Genomic DNA, 26,019 nt, shown 5'->3' with positions numbered 1-26,019 from the left:
CTCCCCCCCCCCCCCCCCCCCCGTCCGGAACAGTTACTTCCGCCTGTTCTCGATTGTCCTTTCGGTCCGGTTATCCAGCTACTCCTTCTCTTTTTAATTAAAACAGAACTTTTGTTCAATTACATTATACACGGGGCGTTCCGGATTCACCAGGAGTCACGAGTTTTAGCCATAGATACTCGAGATCGAATTAAGAAGAATAAAGGGTGTTCCAGTATTGCGGCATCGATAATTGAAGTGTGTACAGCAGAAAACTTAATTTCTCTATCGATCTCTCGAGTAGACACGATTTCATGAGAAATTTAAATGTCACGATGTTAATAATAATTTTATTACGTACGCACAATATTTGATTCCGTAAAGTCGTGCTTAATTGTTAAAAAGTACGAAAAAGATAATAGCCGCCAACAAGCTGCTGCTGTGTTTACCAGTAGAAAAAGAATGATAATTTCATCTCAAGAGGATAAAACATAACGATCAAAAGAAAAAGAGAAGGAATGAAAAACTTAAATAGGCAGCGCTCGTGGTATAAAATGTGCAGAGCATAATCAAAACCTAGAAGTTAAACGTTGAAACGTTTCGGTCAACTTACAGTTAAATTGTTGCAAAAGGAAGGTCCCCACGTTCGATTTGAAACTGAAGGAAACTTAATATTACAAAACCTAAAAAGTGTCAATTTTTCGAGAAACAACCGTTTGTTCGTCAATCCTCTCGGCTTTATAATCGATTCCGTGCCTGCTTGCTGCGTATCGAAATAATTTCACTGTGGCGGGTGCAAATGTTTCTTTGATGACATCGGCTCATTGTCGCTACCCACGCTAATAGTCGCTTTTGCCTGGAGCACGTTTGGCCTATTAGCATACGCATTTGAGCGTGTCGCATTTCTTGCTGCTTCCAACCACCCTCGTTTGCAGAATATCACATGAAATGGAATCTCCAAAAGTGCTTTCCCCGCTCTCGTCCCTCTTGATAACTCATTTTCTTAGCAAACAGCGAAGTTATTTCATGAACCATCGTCTACTGTTGCGTAAATGTCTTATAATTATACCGGTTTGACATTTTCGTAAGCATCTCATCGTTTTTGCGTAAAGTCGTACTACTTTCTAATCTCCTCGTTTGTCGATACTCGTGAAGTAAAATCGTCGTGGGTGTATGTGTGCGTGCGTGCGTGCGTACATTTAAAACAAAAAGTTTACTAAATATCAAGAAATTGTTTGATACTTAACATTTACTTGCAATAAATAAATATTTACTGAATAAAAAAAAATGACAATTAAATTATTCTTATATCAAAGGAACCACATGTTTAATTTGGTAAATATTTAATTTATTTATAACAGTACTATTTAAACAAACATTTATTAAAATTAATTAATATATTTTTCTCTTAATTTATGATAGCAAATAGTGAAGCGTTTTATAAATCATCATTTATTGTTGCGTAAATGATGATCATAAGATCTCTGCATCAAAAATTTGACGTTTTTTTTAAATTGTTTATACCTTTTAATAAAATTACTTCTTTGCAATTTTTATGTGTCATCTTCTCACGAAACTACTAAAGGTTATAAACAGGTTTTTTTATGTATCTTTAGTCTTCAATTAACAACAAGCTTCTTTTTATTAAACAGTCTAGAACTTTTATAGAACTGTTATAGGATATTTCCCGTGTGCAAATATCCTTTAAGTAGCAAGCCAGTTTTTGACACAGTCAAAGGCTACACCTTTTTTGTATGAAATCGTGGTCGCGTTTTCTAACGCATTTTGAGACTTCAAAATGCGTTGAACAAATCTATGCATTTCGGACGATTACGAAGAGAAGAAGCGCTTAAAGATATGTGTGTGACACAGCGATAGGAAGATTTTCATATCGGGCGGCTTTCCAGTGCTGACGATCATTTTGTCCCGGGAACATTTCGTTATCTCGCACGAACGAGAGACCGTTCGGCCAGAGAGCACATTTTAGATTCGCGATTTCAACGATATGGGATTTCTCTCAGGCCGCAGAGGAGAAAGGCCAGCGAAATCCAAACTCTTTGAATCGGCGGACGGCTTCGCGGACGCCATTGTATGGGTGGCTTACCGTCGTTTCTCCGGGATAAAGCGAGGTATCACCGGATACTGCTCATCCCAAGTCTATCGCCACGGAGCCGTCCGACGGCTCTCGAGGATCCCGTTCCGTCTCTTGAATTAGAGCGAGGACGACGCCCTGTGACTTTTATAATCGCCTTTAATACCGCTCGTGAAGGGTCGCCTTCAGACGCTGCATAACTATTTTATTAACGCTCGTGAGTGCTTATTGCGCAGCAAGAACATCTGACGATCTTATTAGCTCTTACCGTAGAAGAATCGATGTCAAAAGGCGGACTTACAAACTCCATTTATATTTTTCATTTCTTTCCTATATACACGACAAAAATAATTGAAACAGCTCTATGATTTATATAATTTACGTATTAATTTATTCCTATGCATTATTTTATTATTATATTACACAGGGACTACTGATTAACATTGTCAAGGCGTCCTTAATTAAATGTCATTTTAATAATAATTTAATATGATTTGATTAATTGTTGATAGTGTATTTATACCTCGGTTTTTCATTTGCTGGTTAAACTTGTAGCTAAACTTAACCTCATGTTTCACCCAGACTTTTCTCATTATAGGTAAAGCCCATAAATAATTGGATAAAACATCAAGTTAAGTTTAAGTTAACCAGCAAATGAAAAACCGAGCCTATGTGTGTTTTGTGTGTATCTTAATTGTCTGTGTACTGTAACATGTGCCTATAACATGGAGAAAAGTTCTTATAAGATGGCGAATTCTTAGTCGAGTACGAAATTTTTGGAGTAGGGATTAAAGCGTGAGGAGCAAAACGTGTAATAAATATTAGCATGGAATAAACTTTTTCTGAAGTATCTAAAAATTTCGTTAGATATGAATATAATTTTGTTTGGACTATAAAAATAATTATGTGTAGGACATTCAAATAAATTGTTCGATTTTTGAAACATTTTTTCAGCAATTTTATCAATACTTAAACACACACACACATTCTAATAAAATTATTTTTTAATCCGTATTTAAAGTATCCAAATTTTTATCGTAGATACTTCAGCAAAATCGTTCTTTCGGTGAGCCATTAATTATTGTTATATTTTGATATATGGTAGACAAAAAATCGACTAGACTAATGAATGTAGTACTTGGTAGAAGAACTTTACGTCTGCCAGTGCAATATCAAGCTGAGACTGCGTATTTTTGCACGAAGATGCCTGGTGGCACGATTTCACCTCACGTTAGCGTAAACAGAACGATGTCTAAAACGAGAGAAGGAAAACGAAGTTGGTTCCGGCGTAGTGCAGCCGTGAACATCGCGGCGATCTTAATTTCCTGGGCGGATGGTGCGTGATAATTCCGATGAAAAATTCCATCCTGCGCGCGGTGTAATTAACGAGGAGATGGCAGACCGCGCGCATATGCGTTTGTGTAGCGCTCGTTCTGTCCGGTCGCGAAAGGACCTAATTAATTAGATATCCCTACGACAAATTGCTAGAATTACACCTCGCTGATTACAATTAGACCCGGAATGAAATTCCAGCGCAATAAAAACGCGGCAGACTATACTCGCGTTATGTTTTTTCTGTTTCTTTCGCGCTCTCTCGTTCACTTTCTCTATCTTTCTCTCTCCCTCCCCTCTCTCATGTACTCATACGTGCGCGAACGAACCCTACGCATACGTTTTGCCGCTTATAAGAACTTACTTTTATGAAAAATTAAACATAAAATTAGAGTCCTTTCATTAGAGGAAAAGGAAGAATAAAAGGCTAAAGGAAAATTGAGTATGAATGCAGTTGCACTACAAATGCTTTGAACCTTTCAGAAAATCAACTTTTTCTTAATGAAATTTTCTATTATTTCGTATTTTGGTATTAAAATATCTGAATATTATACGTCATAAGAAAGAAGAGGAACAATTTAATTAAAACATCACAAAGAGGAGCAAGAACAGACATCTTAGGAACAAAATTATATAAATAAAGAATGCCAGTATAATAATAGTTGTACTGGCATTACAAGTATAACGATTGTTTGAATTAAAAAATATATATTTTATCTATGCGCAGTGGCTATTATTTCTTCATCAGAGACTATTACTTCTGATAAATCTACAACATTTTCCAGAGGAGTTTCGCAGCTTTTTTTCCAATGAAGCGAAAATTAAATTTAAGTAGTTAATAAAAAGGTTGGCAAGGGTCGAGCGGGAAAGAGAGCGGAACGAAAGCGTAGAGAAAAGATTGAGGGAGGGGGGCAAAGTGCGCGAGAGCTGCTAGGGCAGATCGGCCAATCCATGGTAATCGTAAAACCGACCCATGAAAACTAGGGGTGCCAATGATGCCGGGTGTCCGGATTACGACTGCGAGATCCAAGAATTTTTCCATTTATCGTCCTTCTTGCATGAACGCATACAAGAATTCGATACGAGAATATGGGTGGCTTTCTACTCTTCCAGGCCGACTGGAGGGCGCGAAGGTGAAAGCCCGAGGGGGATGCTACCCATCCTCGACCTCCGTCTTGAATATCTAATCGACAGCATGCTGTTCGCTCATGCATGCACTTCTACGGTGGTGAATCGCGGCTGTGCATTCCGCGAGACACTACTCGTCGACGCTGCCAAGCGCATTCATTCTTTCGTTCCCTTTTTTCGAACGTTCGCAGCGCATCGTATTTTTCCAAGCGCGACGCGCGCGACACGATCACCTCTTCGTGATATCCGGTGAGATTGGAAAGGGCTGAGCGCGACACATAACACGTTGCAAAAATGCGTTGTTTTGCTTCTCGTTTATCGATGACGAAATGTTGAAATAATGAAATTCGCGATTGAGAGATGATAAATTTAGTATTTTTTTTTTATATTTTCCTATTGTCTGTACGTGTAACATTGTCGTCGAAATATTTTATAATACTTGTTCTTTAATTTCTTTTTGTATCAAACACTCGAAAGCTTTTATTGTATTATCTATAGAAAATAATTTTTATTATACAATATTTATTATATTTCCCCGATGTGTGGTATGTGCGTGTGGTTTTGTCTTCCATTATTAATTCGAGCAATCGAGAGGGAGGAAGGGACATAAAGGAATTAACATGAAATAATTAAACGTCGTATTGTTGTATTGTTTCAGGCCAAATCACCCCCGAAGTTTTGCCCGAGTTCTTAGCTCCTTTGGAAAATCACACGGTAATTCAAGGTCGTGACATCTTCTTTACCTGCGTCGTTAATCATCTGCAGTCGTACAAGGTACGACGTTTTTTTCCTAAACAATTCTTCTTCATGTATTATCGTAAAAAATATTAAAATGGAACTGCTCCTCATAGCACACTAAATATTAAAAAAAAAAAGCGTATAATTAATTATAAAACGTACATCTCAAGAATTATCAAGAAAAGTACAATAGCAGTGTTTTTTAAAAATTTCTCTCTCCCTCTTCTTGAACTGTAATAAATAAATAGTGCATAGATGTTCGATGAAAGCTTATATTTTTCATTAAAGTAAAAAATACATATATTTGTCAATAAGATATTTTAAACTTGCACATTCTCGCGTTCAGTTTTCCTTGTGAATTCGTTGTTATCGTTAGTCTGACTATATCTGTTTATAACTACTGTAAATGACGGTGCGAGTGTCTGTTACGTCGCGAATTAATTTTAGACAAATTTATACATTTAATTTAATAAAATTATATATTATTGATATATATTTTTAGTTTAATAAAATTTTTATCTCTTTTTTCAATTATCCTACATTGCATAGATTTTATTGACGTTTAAATTAATTAATTTTATACTTTGGTGATTATAAATAATAATATATTGAATTTTATTATATTTTCTCTAATTATGTTCGTTTTCTAGCGGCTGTCTATCTATATTTTTGTATTAGAAAAGAAAAGTACTCAGTTGATTATAAAATTTCCATTCTACCTTTATTGCAAAAAGTACAATTTTCTTCCGGTACTACAGGTAGCCTGGATAAAATCGGATTCTCGTGCGATTCTGGCGATCCACACGCACATGGTGGCGCACAACAGCCGACTATCCGTCACGCACAACGGACACAACACGTGGAAGCTGCACGTGTCGAATGTCCAGAAGAACGACTCTGGTACCTACATGTGTCAAGTCAATACCGACCCCATGCGCAGCCAGGTAGAACAACAATCCTATACGTTTATATATGTTCAAATATTGAAAGAAGCACACGTTGTAAAACAACGTATTGTGATGTAATTAAAAGTCTAATATAATTAATAGGCTTCGTATTCGTATTAGTTATGTTCTTACATTAACCCTTACTAGTCTAACGTTTTTTCGGCACCTTTAATGGTCTAACGTGGGCCATTCGTGTCTCGGCGTTTTTTAGACATGTTAAAGGGCTTTAAAAAATCTGCAAAAATTCATGGACCTTCATTAATTCTTCAATTTCAAGAAAAAAAAATTTGTATGTCGAAAATAATTATTTTTGTATATAATTTTGTATTAAAAATGGTGGTACCGCGTGTAAAATCACTCGATCACTTAAAAAATCATAACTTCAATCCAAATGAAGCTATCGACATAAATCAAAGTGGAAATTAAAGGTGAAGAGTGTACCTTTTAGGAAAAAAATAGTACATGCGGCCATTTTGAAAAAAAATGCTTAATTTTTTAACCTCAATATTGCAAAAAATTAGATACAAATTCAACATTAACCCTTACTAGTCTAACGTTTTTTCGGCAAATTCAACATTAAAAAGAGGGAATAAAAGGTTCAAATTTCGCCCGGGACTTGAACGACCCACGTTAGACCATTAAGGGTTAACGGTCTTTAATGTTGAATATTGTCTAATATAATTCTTTTCTAACAATGCTTTTGCATATCCCCGCCGCGTTTTTGAGTACACATCTTTCCATTATTATTTACTACTTTTTTTTTTATGACACGGGTACCCGCATTTTTTGAAATACCGCAAATGCCGCTTCACAGTATTAATCCGGTACGTTAAAACGCGCGTTGTGACGCACATTCGCAATAACAACGTATCTCTGTTAAATTAATTTTCATTTACCTTCCGCACGACGCTTTATTTTTCGACGGCGTTTCCACGCTAGAATCGCGCGCACGACGGTCGTTACGCACGCGGCTCTATCGATTTCCATCGACAAAGCACCACGTCGCGTAGCGCGACGTAATTCGATTAAAAAGATCGAGGTTTCGCGCAATTTCGTCGGATCCGTCCGGTGGAATTTTTAAAATTCCATACACAAGCCCGACCATAACTTTTTAACGCGCGCTTTTTCTTCAACCCTCTCTGACCATTATTTAGCGATGCAATATCGGTTGTAATATCAGCCTATCGTTGCAGCTGCAATTCAAAGTCGAGAATCAGAAGCTTTTACGTTATTTAAAGTAGAAAATCTTAAGTTGTCAAAATTAAAATGGAGGCTTATCTCCAGATTCGTAAAGACTCCGCTTTATGTTTGAATCCTGATTTGTATCTTTATATGTGTTCTAGATATAATAATCAATAAATATTTCTTTCTATATATACGAAAAGTTAGTTATTACAAATATGTTATTAAATATAAAAATTTAACTTATATAAATATTCTATAACTACATTTTATATGTGAAGAAATGGAGAAAAAGTTTAAACTAATGAAAACATTCTTACATATATTATGTCAAGACAATTTATCTTAATATTGTTAATATAACTTTATTAATATATAAAAAGGAGAAAAGAAGAGAAAGAGAGAGTTCAATGATAAACACACAATGTTCATGTAAAAGGAAAATTGTGATGGTCCAGTGAAATAGTAAAAGAAACGAAATCCTCACGAAGTGACGTCGCGTGGTTTTAATTATGTAGATTTTCGGTAAAGTGTAAGCCGCGCATTCACAAAAAGGTGCAGGGAAAATTATTGTCGTTGTTTGAAGTGCAACAGATGTGTATATATTGTATATCCTCGGGCGACTGTTTTCCCGTCGATGGTTCTGGGATCGATCGTTCAAAATACCCCATCGTACCTTAAATCTCGGACCAAGTCGATCGACGTGAAATTATTTATCGCATTTACATCGCTATCTTATCCACTTGGGACGCGCATTCACCAAACCATTACCAGGCAGTTACTACAGGCAGTTCTTTCGTAAATCGGCGCTCGTAAGTTGGAAAAAAGATCCTTTAAAAAAGTCTTTATCGATTACAATGTGAAAATAGAGAGGAAAGTGTCGGAGTTGTATAAATATTTTGATTTATTAATACAACTTTTTAAAATTTTTGAAAATATTAGCTAAATCAGCTAATTTATAAAAGACACTAGATACACAGGATATTCCGAATTTAAATGGCCTAACTTTAGAAGTGTCTAAAGGACTTCTTTGTTAGTTTATCGATTCCCTACACGCTCCCGAAGTTTGGCCATTTAAATTTGACACTGTAAAATTAACATATCGAACGTAAATTGTACAAGCGATTGAATACATTTTTATATATGATCTCTGATAATTCTTAAATCCTGATCCTGTATTTTTTTTCCATTTATTTTTTATCTTCTTATCTTGTTTTCTTTCTTCATACACACCACACACGCGCACGTGTTATCTCACTCAAACTTATCATTTGTCTTGCTTGCACTACAACGAGCACTCTGGGCCCTTTATCTCGCCACAGGGCCGTATATTGCATCGGAAGGTTTCCCGCTCTGCCGGTCGCATTGAATTCTGTGGGACATGTGCACCGCACCACGACCAGTAAATTTGACCTACATTCACGTTAACCCATAACACACCAGCGACCGCCGGTACGTGCTCAGGGACGTAAAACGATGTCTTTTTTACACAGCCACGAGACACTTTAGTGCGGTTTATGTCGACTGACGTCTCGCGCAAGGCGACGACACGATATTTCCGACTTGACGATGATGAAGTTAATGCTTAATGCTACGTCATACGTGTGCGAGATATAATAAATATTATTCAGTTCTGTGTTCTTATTAGCTTATTGCTACATACATCAATTGTTGTTGATTCTTATCAATTACATGCGTTTTGAATTTTACAAAATTACAACATTTTGTTTTAAACATCTTGACTTAAAAACTTAAGATGTTTACTGTGCTTTTAACACTATATTAAATAAATTTGACCGTCCTGAATTCAGATTAGTTTATTAGAACACATTATAAATTTAAAAAGTTTATAAATTTCTTAATATATGATGAACTATTTTTCAATTAATGATATTTGATAAATTATGTTTTTTTAATATTATATTATTTTTTAATACTTTTATAATTAAGAAGCGCTTTTAATTAGATTCTTTTTAAGTACTTTTGTATAAAAGGATTATTGAAAGATGTAAAGCAACAGAAATTTTATATTGTTGTTTTCACGCTATTATTTTACCGCTACAAATACATGGTGCAACAATAAATTTTTGTTCTCTAATTAAACGCAACTGAAGCTCAGATTTCGTCAATTATCAGGGAATTTTATTTTTATTTATTTATGTATTTACATGGAATAAAATATGTGAAAATTGTACGTTTGCACGTTTCGGACTATATGATATTATTGTTATAGCAATATTAACTATAAAATTTTTAAATGATGTTTCATTGCGGTATTAAAATATTATGGTAGATGCAGATCTCATTTCGGCAAATTTTATGTAATAATGAACGGAGCACGTTTACTAAATAAAAAAAAAAAACAAATTCGTGTGATAAAAGGAGCAAATTCAAACCGGCGTTTATTTTATTCCGCCTAAAACCATAAATTTTGTTGCATGTTCGTTTCATCGAATTGGATAGGCTACGTGTACTATTTCACGTCCAGTAAATTCTATACTCTTGCACGTTATACCTGTGCGAGAGTACCCTCATCGTGTACGTGCTTGGGACCGTAAAACAATGTACTTTTTTCCCGGTGAGTAGTTCGAGTCTTGTCTTTGCGCAAACGGCTTTAGTATGACCTCTCTACGAGCTGTTTACTCCGCAAGAAGGAATTCTTTCTAACTCTTTGATCTTCGCGTTCGTAGTACATCAAAATGCAATTAATCCGTTCTTATCTTTTGCTAGAAACAGTTTTAATAATAAAATGATTCAGATTGCTGTTGCACAAGGAACGCGATAACAGAAACCCTTTTGTAATATTCGACAACTTGTAATACTTATATACAGTTTGGAGAGTGATTTTAAACAATAGTTCAAATAATTCCGATGTGATATAAATTAAAGAAAATTAAAAGAGCAATGATGTTGATTAATTTTCATTTTATACAACACATATATATATATATATATATACCTATATGTATATTATAAAATTCTATTAGAGACTGATGATACAATTCGATTCTCGTTAAGTAATCCATTCATCAAATGGTTTATTACGTGAATTTTTATTTCTAAACAAACTATATATATGTATTATGACATAAATACTATCGCTGCGTTAAATGATTAAATCTGAAGTTTGAAGTTTCTCATATAATACATACGAATCTTTTGATGTCTTGTTTTAGATGGGGTATATGGAAGTAGTGATACCGCCCGATATAATGGATGACGAGTCTGCAGATGGTATGGTCACTCACGAAGGAGGCAATATAAGATTGCGATGCGTCGCCACCGGTTCGCCGAAGCCTATCGTCACTTGGAAACGAGAGGACGGTCGTAACATTATCCTCAGAGAAGATGGGCAGAAACAATGTAAGTGTACTTCAGTACTTCGAAGGAGCTTTTATAAGTGATTTCTTATCTACGACATTATCTTAAGCGACGCAGCATTGGTCTCGAAAATTGAGTTGAAAAATTTTTTAAACTTTAGAATCGGGACTTTTTTTAATTAGAGATGATATTAAAAATAAATGAAGAATTTAATTTTCACAAAAGGACGAATAATGAAACGCGGATTTTCTATTATAATTAAAAATTTGAGAGAGATGTCTCATCTTCTTTTATTATATTAATATTTCTGTAATAATAATAATGATAATAATAATGCGGGATGCGATAAATCAGACCTAGATTTGAAATGCATTCAAGGCCCCAGCCGCTCGATACTAATAATTAACGTTCATCACTATGAGAAGCATTCAATAGACATACATTAGTGGATACGTACATTAGTAGATTCGGGTACACCGAGCTCAAAATATAACATGCAAACCGCTGTGCAGCCCATGCTCTGATGAACTTATATTCACTTACCGTTGATATTTTAGAATAAGCTTTGAATCGCATTACATTCACAGAACTCGGCATTCTCGTAAAATCGAGTTATCTGAGATTCCTTTGAAACCGCATGTTTCACGAACGCATTTGGCAAGATGACTATATATATTTCGACGGAATAATAACAGATTCAACAAAGTCAAACAGTGCAAATTACGACCGTCTGAGATACGCGAAGTGGGCAAAATGTAAACCGGATTTATTTATATCACAGGATATATTCTAAAAACAAAGCTTGTGTACTCTCTTCCTTCTAACCTTATAATATCATAATACATGTAGAATTCACAAATCGAAAATTTTCTTAATTAATATTTGCACAAATAGTTTTGCGAATTTTGCAAGATTTCACGTAATGATATGTCGTATTATATAAAGACGATTGAATTTAATTTATATTCAAATTTACCTTGCATTGTATTGTTAAATAGAAACGGATTGTACATTCTGAGAAATTCCTTGATGCTTATATTGTATTTCATTTTAACCCGAATATTGTGTAGCCAATTATGTTCCTTTTACTCATTCATTTAAATCATTAATAACTTCATATTCTCGAATTTAATGATACTAATTGGTTTCAGCGCGGAACAATAATGATAACAATAGCATACAGGCATTCGCTCGCATGCGACGTTTCCGAAATGTAAATAGAAACAAAGTATTAAACTCGCGATCGGATCTTCCTCTTTATAATTGAATTTAATACAATGTCTCATTAATCACAACTTTAATTAATAATTGTTTAATAATACTGTGTACAAAATAGGAATAAATTTTGATTATGTATTAGTCTACGCACAAATCAGTATCGTTTACTGCTAAAAATTATTTAACTTGTATTAAAATAATGATTTTATAAAATTCTCGTTGTTTGAGCGTTCGATACTAATCGAGAGTAGTAAAAATGTATTTTTCTCGGTTTATTTAGAAAGATAAAACTGCTGAGAAATATTTAAAAAATATGAAAGTATGAACATAATATAAAGTTAGTGTACTTTTAGATAGATTGTATAAACTATTAGAAATTTGACAATTAATCACATGCACTTAATCCAGTGTTTTGTTATAAAATATATAAATTTCTGCAAAGATATATACATCTGTTTAGAGTCTCGAAAATAATTCTGCTTATTTGTTATTTTAAAGTAGAGTTGGTGAGAGAGTTGGAGTTACTTTAAAGTCGAAGGTTTGACATTAGTTTAGGATTCACACGTTCAAAGTTAACGTCCGACTTGGTATAGGATGCATGTTGAACGGCGAATTCTAACTGCGAAGCAGGACATATTGCAGAAACAGGGTCATAGGTAACGACACGCTCGTGCATGCCGACATGGTTTCTCGTTCTCGGTCATCTTAGCCTTATTATTGAATTGCGTCTTTGATTCATTGCCATTGTTGAATGCAGAATAATTTATTGAGCACTGCAGATATCGTAGAAACTGTACAATAGAAAATACATAAATTCCATTATGAGAAACAGTATTTGAATGGAGAAATCAAAATCTGATTTCACAAAGAGAAGTTCGTCGAGAACAATGTCATTTTATTGTATGAGTATATTTATCTTAATTATTGAATATCCAGATCAATATATAATATATAAAATACAAAAATGACATTTGATTTTATTACCGTTATAAATGACAAAGAGATCCTTTGCGTAAGGATAAAAAGTTTTCAGCTGCAGGAAGTGATGAAGTGACGCAATGGTTTTTTTATGAGTATCATTTGATATAATAACATCCATTCTTTTCGCGCTGTTAGGCGGGATTAAATTCAAGGAGAGTCAGCGATACGCATAAAGCTCCCGGGGAAAAAAGTGCCACGATTATGTCGATTCTCTAATTAAGACGGCCGTGCCGACGCGGCCGGAAAAGTGTCGGAGCGATAAAGTGTCGTGGCGCATCAGCGCGGAATAATCGATCGTCTCTCGCGCTTACTCGGGCCCGTCGGTAATTAATTACAGCGCGAACGGTAATTTACACCCCGCGGCAAATACATAAGCACACTCCCCCACAATGCATACGCGAAGAGAAGAGGGAGGATACGTCTAAAACCATAAATTATTACGTCGCGCTGCTTCGAGTTTAATCATAAAATAAATAAATCGATAAATACGTATTGCGTTCTACGACGCGCCGCTCGTACCACCCTCCGTTTCGTTATAGTCGCGCGCGATGCGTGTCTTCTCGTTTCTATCGGAAGGAAACGCCGAGGGAATCTCACATTGACGATAAAGTAGCGTGTAACAAAGATCTATTTGGTGCCTCCTGTGCGGATTTTAAGAGAAATTGTAGAAGAATCGTTCTAGGTTCCATAAACTTCAAGTGAACTCGTCTTCTCGCGATTAATCCTATACCCGAAGGATTAAAGTTTAACAAGGGTTAACGACCCCCGCGCGACGAGCTTGAGGACAAGGATCCGCTTGTCGTCCTTCGCGAGTTAAAGTACACTTATTGACCGCTCTTACAAGCAATCCGGCCACGTCACCCTACGTAATCCCAGATCCGCTATACGCGCAGTACATTTCGTGTACAAGCTGCGATCCCGCTGGAAGGATCTCCGAATCCCCGACGACCTGTCCTCTTAGCGTCATTCTCGCTGGAGAGATTAGTCGAAGAGTTTTCGCGTGGGAAAAAAAAAAAAAAAAAAAATAAGAGAGCTCGAGAATCTGCGAGGCGGGTAGAGAGAAGGAACAGGACATAAAAGAAGAAATTCTCCGATCGTAATCGCCACTTCGTGCCGTTTTCGTCTTCCTACTGCCATCGTTCCCCTTCAACCATCGTGCTTTCCTTTGCTCACCCGTGTCAGCCTGATCTCCGAAGCGTCGTAAAAATAGACACCTGGAGAACATCCAGGGTGACACTCGTTAAACGCGGAAAGGACTTCGGCAGAAGATCGGCGGAAAAGATCCGTCCAAGAAGAAGGAAGAAAGATAACGAATGATAGCGCACGAACGAACGGTCGTAAAGTCGCCTTCTTCTTCCTGCTGATTCCTTCGTATATCGCGAAAGATGGAAGACGTAGGAGAACGAGTCACCCAAGTTGGCAATCGAGATCTCGTCACCTCGCGGATGCGTCGTTCGCGACGACGTGACTCTCTCGCATCGCCGATGAAACGGGATTGCGGGACTAGATATATACGTTGTAAACTTTTACAACGCATTCCTGGTAACGACACTCGAAATTTGACGGTCGACGGAACAATGAACCCCTGTTAACTGCATCCCGTAGAAATTTAAACGGCGATTTTCGAGAAGTCTTTACATATTGATTTGATAATAAGAACGAAAAAATGCTGGGGATGCGCGTAAATTAAAAATAATTTACAATAGTTGATTCAATTAGAGCGTTCCATAAAATATATAATTTTTTTTTTAATATTAGGTGAATTAGACCGATAAGAATAAATTTTGTAGAATAGTAATATTTCTTATTTATTAATACAAATAATAACAAAAATTCTATGTTTGGTCGAAACAGATCTTGGTGTTTAATATAATATTTATATGCAAATGTGCAAATACATTTTTTAGTTCTATATCGGGCGCTGATTTGGAGTGCGTTTAGTTAGTTTTCACATTCACACACTGTAAACATCAGTTGCCCATCAAATATTAAACAAGAATAAATGATGCAGGTACTTTTGATAAGACGGATAGCTGTTAAAGACTGTCGTTCAAAATAATGCTTGAAATACTAAATAAATAATTTCTACGATATTATGGTACATATATTAACTTTTATTTTTTTACGATTTAACTTTTATTTTTTTCTCCGCTCTCAACAGCACTGATGATCCGAGTATGCGATATAAAATTCTAAACAATACTCTCACATGAATTCTACTGAAACTTTCATGTTGAAAATGTATTTTCATATGAAAATTATGCTAGTGATATTATGTAGACGACCATGCGCATCAAATACACATTCAACGGAAATCTCAGTAAAGTTTATCGGAATTTATTCATTTCAAGTTAATTACATCTACATAAACTGTGACCGCATGCAAAATTATTAATGTTGCATCAAAAATGCGATATAAAAGAACATAAATTTTTGCAAAGAAAGAATTTTGAAAGAAAGAAGACTGAAAAAAATTACAAGTTGTCTTTGTCTCTCGGGGGATGTTACGTCGCACAAGAGAAGATATGTCCGATGTTAAAAGTGCTAAATATTGATCTTCCCGGTTGCAGCTCTGAAAACCTTCGTCGGTGAGACGTTGGAACTGACGGGAGTGCTTCGGCAAGAGATGGGCACGTATCTCTGCATAGCCAGCAACAATGTGCCACCGACGGTCAGCAAGCGTTACTCCGTCGGTGTTCACTGTAGGTATCGCGCCGCGATGCGGACGTTAATTAGCCGTTGCCTCGTCGTCGTCGTGTTGAATACATTACCGGAGCAGAATGCCCGAACATCATCCTGGTCATGTTCTCACAATTGTCGAGCAACGGATATAGGTGCCGTCAATCACGCACATTAATGAAATGTATCATGAAAGCTTCAACTTTCCAAAATTAAAAACAATATGTTATTTATAGAGGACAAAGCATCATGATTAATTAATAATGAATGATAATTAATTACAAAGAAACGTGATTGTCTGAAAAGTTAGATTTTGACTTTAAAAGTTATTATATTGAAGGATTCCCTTGGATCTCACCTCCTCCCTATGTGTTATACTGCATAATTACTCGCCGTCTTTCATAAGTTCACGTATGACAAGACGGACGGATAAAGATGAGAGCGTTAATTAATTGTTTAATTAAACGGGGTACATAATGATTATAATGCTGCTAAAACAATATGTGCTTGGAGCAGCATTGTATCGAAACATTACACTTCTATAATACATCTTCCAAATTATAACTATATAAATTTTAAAGATAGTGTGGTGTTTTTATTTCAATCATGTCGAACTCTTTTGTAAATGTACTTTATTACAATACACTTTAATTACTAGTGAAAATTATATCAATTATTAATGCTTCTTCAATATCGGCGGTAAAACTATCATCTGGCTTCTATACGGCGCTGTGGTTAGGAATATACCGATAGCGATTTTAAATAGGAAATGAGGTTGAGTTAAACTTTAAAACATTTTTCGATATCTATATTACCTCAATTTTCCCACATTCAAAAACTTTTCCCCTAAAACTATCGCACAACTTTGTTAATATTAAGCAAAAAAAAAAAAAACACAATCATTAGTAGGTAGGTATATTATAATGAATATTTTTTCAATTTTTTTGAAGATTCATCATCAATCATAATTTGAAAAATTTTTATATTTTTATTTCGCTGTTACACACAATTTTATTTCTTTAAATATCACGTATAATAACGCAGAAATAAAATTATCTGTTTTAATGTTAAGCAATCCAAAGTTTCATCACTGGAAGACAACGTTGTTGCGAAAAGTATGCCAATAACATTCTTCTGGGAGAAACAATAGAATTACCGGAAATGCGCGCATTGTTCGCAACGTTATACGCCGCGCGTATCGGGAGTCTAAAAAATCACCGTGCAATTTGGTTAACGGCATTCGCAAATGAAAACTTTATCAACCCCCGAAGTTCACCCGCGCAGGGCGTTTTTCTCGCGCGCGAAACTTCCGGCCGCGCGCTACTGCAAAATTAACTGGCGGGCTTGTCGATTTATCCACGTCGTCGCGGGTCGTGTAAATATTTGAGCGCAAAGGGTTTCGCATTAATTCGCTGCTTACGAAATGTAATATTAACCCACCGTGGCTCCCGTGCACAACGTGCGACAGAACCAGTTAATTCTTGAATGAGCAGCACGCGGTCTCCTTTGGGATTCCAAATGTATTTTTCACTCTATTTTTTTACTCATCTATTTTGTTTTCTAACTGACCTCATTTTACTGTCCTCTAAATAGCGCATAAAATTTGTTTCATCTATCATAACTGTTTTTTTAATTAAAGTAATCATTTAAGATAATCTTTGTGATCTAAGGTCATGAAATATCGCGTTAACGAAATATAAAGATTTAAAACTGAAAACGTGCAAAATAAACGACACGTGTCTACTTATTGTTATTTTAATTTTTACTTTGGGTGTAATATTAACGATGCACATTTTATTTAAAACAAAACGATTGTTCTTGGAGCAAACAACTAAAAAAGACAACGAGGCAATGTGCTATTCTCCATCGATATCAAAGATTACATTATTATATACCTTAATTGTAATAATTTAATAATTGGTTATTTCAGTTTCACCTCTTATTAAAGTGACAAATCAATTAGTGGCTGCGCCGATTAATAGCGACGTCGTGCTGCAATGTTACGTCGAAGCGTCACCACAAGCTATGAATACTTGGTACAGAGATGCAGGTGAGAGATGACAAGATATTTCATACGATCTACTTTTCGTATAATCTGTTATTTCTGTAAAGAGTGAATTATCTATACAATTTGGGGAGACAAATTCTTTCTAACGTGAAATCTGTTTTTGAAAACCTCGAAGTACTTATGCGAATTCGTAAATTGTTGAAAAAAAAATAGATGTCTCATGAATTAAATTAAGTCCATCCAAGAAAAGTGTTAAAATTTGAATTTGATAATCAGACACCCCATAATTTGTATTATCTCATGTTATACCAACAGATTTGCACTCTTGATTAACCACAGAATCGTTGCAATCAGTTTCTAAAGCGGAAACTCCAACGTATAATAATATTGATTGCAAGTCAGAATTGCGTTAGATTGAAAATCTGTGCATCCATGCACATATATACACGCACGTATATACACACATTTCACGCGATTGTATTATAGTTTTGTCGCGTCGCGAAAAGACTTTTTGCACCAGACGCGTTAATCAAATATGTAAATTCGTGAATTGCTCGTAAACGCGCCGCCGCTCCGAAAAAAAAGCTCCATAAATTTCCCGTAAAAATCAATGCGTTTGAAAATTTTTTATTAACGACGACAGTTTCTCGCGGATGATTTCAAAGCGTTACTTTATGCTGCGCAATAAACGATACGCAAATATTGAAAAATACATATGAGAATAATTGATACAGTTGTATAGCAAAAATTGAGTCATTTATATCGCTCTGATTGGAAAACCATAAAAGCGTTGTTTGTAAGCTACACATTTCTCTTGCAGTTATTGACTCGAGTGTGGGTACGAATATGGTTTTCATCTTGTTTATTTGATTCTTTACTTTTTTTTGCAAAAATATTTATTGCTTCCCGGTGTATTAGTAGTAAGAACTTATTTTACTATAAACGTTAGCTGTCTTTGATGTTAAAAAGCAAACATTTTATTTTTGAATATGAAAGCGTACTTGGAGACACACTTGAAACGTAATTTGAACGTTTAATAAACTAGTCGTGCGCACTGTTTTAAAATTCAAGTTTTAAAGTTAAATAATTGTCAGTTATTCGACACGTTTTAAATGAGCAGTATTTTACTGGATCGTACCAGCCTATATTGCACGATTGTATTTTTGATCGCTTTTGTGGGGCAGAAATTAAATTCCGCGGCGAACGTTTCTGCTGCACATGAAAGAGCCGCGCAATTAAAAACAGCGCAATATTTCCATTCGCTTTCTATTTAGGCGAGAAACTGCTGCCCAGTGACAAATACGTAATGACGGAGCAGCCGTTGAACGAGTACTCCTGGCAAATGAATCTCACTGTCAATTCCCTGGAAAAACGGGACTTTGGTGGATACGTGTGCTCGTCTGTTAACGCGCTCGGGAAGTACGACGGCGTAGTGCGGTTGCAAGGTACAAAGAATTCTTTGATATTATGTAAAATTGTGTTTTGTCTGCTCAGGTCACCCTACACGGTAGGGATGGACAATGTTCAAGAAAAGCATCGATTCTATAATAATCAATTATGATCCGATTTTTAATTAACCGATTCATCGTAGAAAAAAAGTCGATGTTAGTATTATAAAAATGATGATTTAAAAAAAACTTATTACTGAATTTTATTGTTTTTTTATTATCAACTTTTAGAAATTAAATTATAATTTTTTAAATTATTTTTATCGCAAAGTAAAAGAAGAAATAGAGTATAATAGAGCATAATACTGTTATTTATAGAGAGTCTTATGCACCAATCGTCTTCTCCTACACTACTTAAAAACAATGGCTGTGTTAAGCAGAAAAAGAATATGATTGGGTTATACATTTAGATCTAATGTGGAAGTAAGGGCAAGACCAATTCTATTAAAGAATTTTACAATAGTTGTAAAGCTGCTGTCTCTGCTGAACGCAGCCAATAATGATCTCTCCAGTCCTCCATGGCAACGACCAACCAGGGCACTTAACATCGGTCGTGCCTCTCTAGTCTCTAATAAATCTAGAACTCTAGGCTTATAAGTAGTTATGTCTTTGAGTAGATCAATGGGCGCATTTAACTCAACAGTTGAGTTCACTGAATGCGCCCAATAAAAGCCAACCATAATCAATGTAAAAAAAAGATGATTTACCGATTAATTGAATTCTGAAACATCGCCCATTCCTACTACACGGTCAATAATACCTAGTATTACTGATTCAGTACTACTGATCAGTATTATTGACCGTGTAGGGTCATCTTAATAATTCATTCTTGATTATAAAATGAACAATATATTTTGTGATACATCCGACAGTATTTATAAATAATATTTGGTCTTTTTTGCAGTTTTCGCATATAATATTAAAAAGACTACAGAACCTTTTATCACTTTTCACCAATAAATTAATTAAGTTTTATCAGTAAATTATAAAAACTTCGATTTTTGAACATTAGCGTTAATACAATTCTCTCAACGTTATTACCTTGCGGCATATTATTGTACAGTATACCACGATATTTTATCATTTCCTGTTTAGAACTTCATCTTTCCGCGAAGACGACACCGACGACACTCACAAAGAACACGGATGTTAGGCAGCGCAAGAAGCCAGTATCGAAGGGTAAAAAAAAGAGCAACAGCAGCAATGGTAGGCGAGGACACACAGGCGGTTTCGAGGAAGGCGATTCCGTCAACAGCGATGATGATTTCGGTACCACGCAGATCATGACTGGTAGCACTCAAGAGGGCCAAAGAACGGACAGGCCTGTCGTGCCTTCCTTACCGTCACCGCCTTGGGGCATCGTAAATGCCGCGAATCTCAGGCATCCCCCGGTGTCTGCGATCTTACTTTTGCTTCTTCTGTCGACCACTTTGTAAGACGATGATGGAAGAGCTTCAGAAATAAAAACGGTGATTATGAGAGAAACGGCGATTATATGAAGATCCACGAGTCAGACCGAAGAACGATAAAAAAGGATCTTGATCCTGCGCGACACAGGTAGAAGAATTAACATTTGATGAATTAACGATGATTTAAAGTTTTATTTACTGACTTCTTGAAAATTTTTAGATTAACACACGTTTGAAATTATTGTGAATTTTTTAAATTAATTTTTTTCTGCTTTTATTGTTTATGTTATTAAATATGTATTTAATTGTAAACTTATCTCTAAAAATTGTAAGTACAATTACGTAATTTTTTTATTTTGCATTAACGTGACCATATCTCTTTCTCCTACGATAAAGTCAATCTTAAAATATTCAATGTTACATAACTGCCTTGTAGGAAACGATTATCTCTGCTGTTAATAATGGCGAAAGTTTTCTCTCAAAGCTTGTCAGAATATATTTAAAGAGGGTAATCGTTATAAAGAAATCTGAATATTACTTACGGTCTCTTTTACTTTAATCATTATTTGATGTACTTTACGTTTTTTACGATGTCAAAATGCTTTCTCGGATTACGCGCCTCGCTCTAAGTATTGATCGCGAAATCCAATATCTTTGAAGAGTAGAAAACCAATCTATTTAAGGGGAGAAATGCCTGATTCCAACAGAATCTGACATCGACTGCCTGGTCATTATCTTCATTACTCTCTATCATTTATTATATATAATTCCCTGGCAGCTTTTATCTTTTTAATCATAACTTTAAAGTAAACATTAAATTTGTCGTGTGATTACTCTAGAAATCTATCTTTGTAAAATTATAATTTACAAAAACTTTAATCGCATATCATCACATTGGTTAAGATATTACCCAGTAAGCAAAATATTATTTCAGCAACGTTATTAAAATGATATTTAACAACATGTAACATTTTGGAATATGTAGTTGTTAATGTTGTATATAATGTTATCGTAAACAAACTTTGACGTACATTTAGAGATTTCAGTAATATTGATATGGAAATTCAATATCATTACAACTAATGTTGCGATAATATTTTTATTTCATTAGAACAATATTGATATAAGGATAAAATATCATTGGAACTAATGTTGCAGTAATATTTTTCTTACGTTAGAACAATATTCATATGATGATGAAATATCATATAAAAAATATGAAATATTGTAATATAATATACGTATCAGAGCAACATTTATAAAATATTTCGAATAATATTAAGGAAATATGTTTTAAATATTCGAAAATATATTACGCTTTTGAGGCTTTCACGGGTATTTTCTTCAATTATACCAGAAGGGTTGCGGGTTATCGCCGTGTCTTTCTTCATTATTAATGCCAACGTTTCGTGAACCATGCCGTTCACTTCATCAAGGCGAGGGGTGCACTGATACTGACACTAACGAAAATATATTATTCGGCAATATTTTAAAAACATTTATATAATATTATATAAGAACATTGACAAAATATTCTTATATCATTGCATATATGTTGACATCATCTAAATAAACATATTAGAGCAACATTTATAAAACATTTCAAATAATATTACGGAAATATTTTTTAAATATTGAAAAATATGTTATTCGGCAATATTTAAACAAGTAATAACGTTGATAAAATTCATATAAAATCAATGTTTCAAAATATTAATGTAATGTTCCTTGCTTACTGGGTATTTTTTTAAGGAAATATATAAAACACATTTTTACTTAAAGAACGGGATAAATCGTTTTCTTTTTCTCAGTTAAATCATTGCGATATTTAATTTCTTGTTGATAAGAGAATTAATATTTCAGGTATCATCGGACATCGTTTGCATACGAAACTATTATAAATTCAGGATAGAGATTAATGAATGAACTTAGAAAGGCAAGCAAAAGGGTCAGTTAGAGACACCTCGTGGATCTTCATTAGTCGCCTAAAAGTAACGCAAAGGGACGCGCCGTGCGTACGCGACAATCCTATCTGGGTAGGTCAGTCCCTCTGGCGATGATTGTAAATATAAATGTGAAGGTCGACTAAATTCGGTCAAAATATACAGAAAGGAAAATGACTCTGCTTTTCCGAGTTATTTAGACTTTATAACAGTGCTTCTAAAATTTTACCAATAAAAAGTCAGTGAAATATATATTAACATTTTTGTTGGAAAACTTTAAATATATATAATTATACAAAAATATAATTCTATAAAAATTTCATGAAACCAAAAATTCTTGTATTCTATTATATTTCAAATTTGTATTCGGTCCGTTATCACAATTTAAACAATTATAAATTGACGAATCCAATTTTCTTTTTTAAATATTTCTGCAGCACTGTTTGAGGATTTGAGACTCGTGATGAGAATGAAGTTGAGAGGATGAAGCAAAATCAAGTTGAAAAAGAAGAAAAAAAAAAGAAATAGGTCTTCCCCTTATTCGATATAACAAGGATGTATTTCTAGATGCGATCGGATGTAGTCACTGCTGCGACCAAAAAGACTCCGTCGAAACTTTCGACAGGGTTTCTGTAAATATACGCGACACGATGTCAACACACGTGAGTTAGAGAGGTTTTTCCCCCTCTCTCTTTCTCTTTTTCTCTCGTTTAGACGTAACCGGCGATTAATCGGACTGTAGATAAAATACAGGTCAAACAAGTTCGTGCATCGCTCGATCGACACGGCGAACACGGAAAAAGGAGATAACATCGGGGTGCGAATGTGCCAGAACTGCTAGATGAGTTCTCTGTGCCGACGTCCTGCATGCTGCAGAGTTCGCGTAGATCTCGTCGTGGCTATTGAATTTAACTGTTCAACAGACCTTGCAAAAAGCCGAAGCAGGAGGCAAACAAATCTGTAGATCGAAATAGACTGATCGAAGAATAACTCGTTTTGTTTTTTTAACACTATTTATCGAAAAACTGTTTTGCATCAGCTGTTTTATGAGAGACGTTTCTATCGCGCGGATAACACGAAATTTACGCGATGCACGAACTTTCGATTCAATGTTAAGAGTTCTCGCAAATTAATGTTCGTATTCTTGCCGCTTAGAATTGAAGTACATGGAATAAATACGTGTTTCAAAATATAAGTTATTCCTTTTACTTTGTATGTGCGGACGTTAATAATTGAAACATTAGCATAAAAATTAAGGAGATTTACATTTTATTTTTAACAAATGTTGTATAACCTTTACTTTATATATATATATATATATATTACATTTTTTCCTTTATATTATATCCACGTTAATCAAAGGATCTACTTATAGATATATACATATATAGGCAGAAAAAGTTCATGAGCTTTTCTATAATTGAGCGGTCCGAAACGCGATAACGTGGGCTAAATTGATCCTGACGAGCTCTATATATGGAGCTTCTGTGAATTATTCTGTATATACATAATTTCCCGTTTTTAACATTCGCTGTGGTTCGAAAATAAATCACTGTGTGCTGTTATTGTTGCTATTGATAATTGCAAATATATCAATATAAAATACGGAGGATCGATAAGATACGAAGTTTTTATCAAACCAAATTAAATTTATTCGAGATTCGCACGCACGCTCAGGCTCCTGACTCCCGTTTCGCTGGCGACCGTTTGCGGCCCCGTTTCGTCTTCCACAATACTTTTTTATCTTTCCATGAGCATCTGTCGCGATCAGGACACTGGACAGGTTAAATGTGCGCTCGACTATCGCAAATTGGCGTGGCTTAATTCGGTCGGTGCACTTTTACGATTAGATGAGCCGACGTATACTGTAGTCCGAACGCAGAGCGGAGGGCACGACAATAAATACGGTATAGTGAAGTCTCTCGTCAGATCGGACTTTCATTTAGCTTAAAAGCTCGCTAGAAAATGCCGGCAGTTTAATATTGCTTTCCCGTTATTCTTTCAGGAAATATCCCACTGTGAGATTTATCGCAAGATTCGTCGTATTAATTTAATTGCGCTTAAATGTATGGTTATTACGATCAATTATTCAATTGAAATTCGTATGCGTTAAATAAATTACTGTAATAAAAGTGCCGACCTTTTATTAGATGTATAAAATATATTTTTTTAATGTTCATTTGCATTAATGTAAAATTCAAAGGCTCGATCCTGTATTGTAAATAATATATTATTGTATTTAAATATATTATACACTTAGTGATAATGCACATTGCAATAATGCAAGGCACTTTACAGGAATCCGGCGAGTTTTTAAGCACATCACAGACTTGCTTGACGCACTTCATATAATATAAAATATGCAAGGTATATAAAAAATACATCGTGTGCACGTATATAATATTCGTATAGCTACAAAACGGTACTCGATGAAGTGAAAAATTTGATTGGACTAAATTTAACACATTGAAGAATGTGATACTTCACATTATTTATTTTTGACATTAAATTTTGATTTATGAAATTACTTCAACAAAGGATTAGAGCAAACAACGTTTTTTTAAATTTAAAATAAGTGTAATATGAAAAGAAGCGTATTTTTTATATACTCTGTATATGCAATATATACATAATGTACATTTTTTCACATACGTAATACATAAAGTCCCATTAGGTAAAATCCATTGAATACCCTTTTATTATAATATAAGGTATAAGCCGTTATACACAAGGATGCAGCAAAAATTTATCGGCGTTAAGTATAAAAATAAACAAAAATACATATACATGGCAACGAGACATATGAATCATATAGGACCACGTTTAATGTATGTACATACTCTCGTATTACATATTGACGAATACATATATGTAAATAACACAGAAGCTGTGTATGAACGTTCGGATTTTCGAGGTAAGCGTTTAGGATTCGTTCGATTCGGTATATCCTCGAACGAGACTAGATTTTGTAATAATATGATATATATATATATACATATATATATAGAAGAAAGCGGGTTCATAAGGCGGGTGTAACATAATGAACATGAAAAATAAAAATCGTGCTTGTACGCACGATACCTGTATCCACATACAGTTATACTTATACATACTTTAGACGTAAGTAAGTGTGAATCTTGCTCGTTCGTTAGAAGTTCAGACAACGAAAGTCCGAGCGGATGCTTTCAACGAGCTGCTAAATTTTTAGGAAACGTCAAGTACTTCACAGGGAAGAGATCGGCAATCAGAGAGAGAGAGAGAGAGTCTTATCTCTTGAATATAAACTTACTTTGGCTATGTTCAGATTCCTATATTCGAGTGCCACCCAGATATCACTTTATCTTTATTATTTATCGAATGTTAAACAAGGATGACATGACACTCGGAGAGCATCCGGGTGGAAATCTGAACTCTTATATGTATAAATATTCGAGAAACGTCAATTTTCGAAAATTTATTATATAATCCTAAATTTAAATTTTCTACCGCAAGAAAAAAGCTTAAAAATATTATGTGTGTTTCTAAGACTGTCATAAAGATACAAAATATCTTTTAATTTATACTTGGTCAAATTTTATTTAGTTTTATTTAAATGTTTTTTAAACTTTTTCAGC

The 26,019-nt window shown here is 34.7% G+C and overlaps 1 protein-coding gene across 1 annotated transcript in view; it reads left to right on the top strand.

Annotated features, from left to right (window-relative positions):
- The window catches only part of DIP-lambda (Dpr-interacting protein lambda), a 32,888-nt gene extending 9,708 nt beyond the window's left edge, over positions 1-23,180 (top strand). The window contains exons 2-9 of the mRNA XM_018539691.1: positions 5,190-5,305; positions 6,028-6,213; positions 10,575-10,761; positions 15,489-15,620; positions 17,528-17,647; positions 18,880-19,050; positions 20,149-20,522; positions 22,843-23,180. Of these exons, the coding sequence (XP_018395193.1) occupies positions 5,190-5,305; positions 6,028-6,213; positions 10,575-10,761; positions 15,489-15,620; positions 17,528-17,647; positions 18,880-19,050; positions 20,149-20,489 (1,253 nt within the window). The 3' untranslated portion in view covers positions 20,490-20,522; positions 22,843-23,180. The remainder of the gene's footprint in view (positions 1-5,189; positions 5,306-6,027; positions 6,214-10,574; positions 10,762-15,488; positions 15,621-17,527; positions 17,648-18,879; positions 19,051-20,148; positions 20,523-22,842) is intronic.
- Positions 23,181-26,019: the final 2,839 nt, after the last annotated feature.

The sequence above is a fragment of the Cyphomyrmex costatus genome, unplaced genomic scaffold (genome assembly GCF_001594065.2).
Source record: "Cyphomyrmex costatus isolate MS0001 unplaced genomic scaffold, Ccosl1.0 scaffold219, whole genome shotgun sequence".
Taxonomy (NCBI): Eukaryota; Metazoa; Arthropoda; class Insecta; order Hymenoptera; family Formicidae; genus Cyphomyrmex; species Cyphomyrmex costatus.
This window is presented reverse-complemented; position numbering and strand designations above follow the sequence as displayed.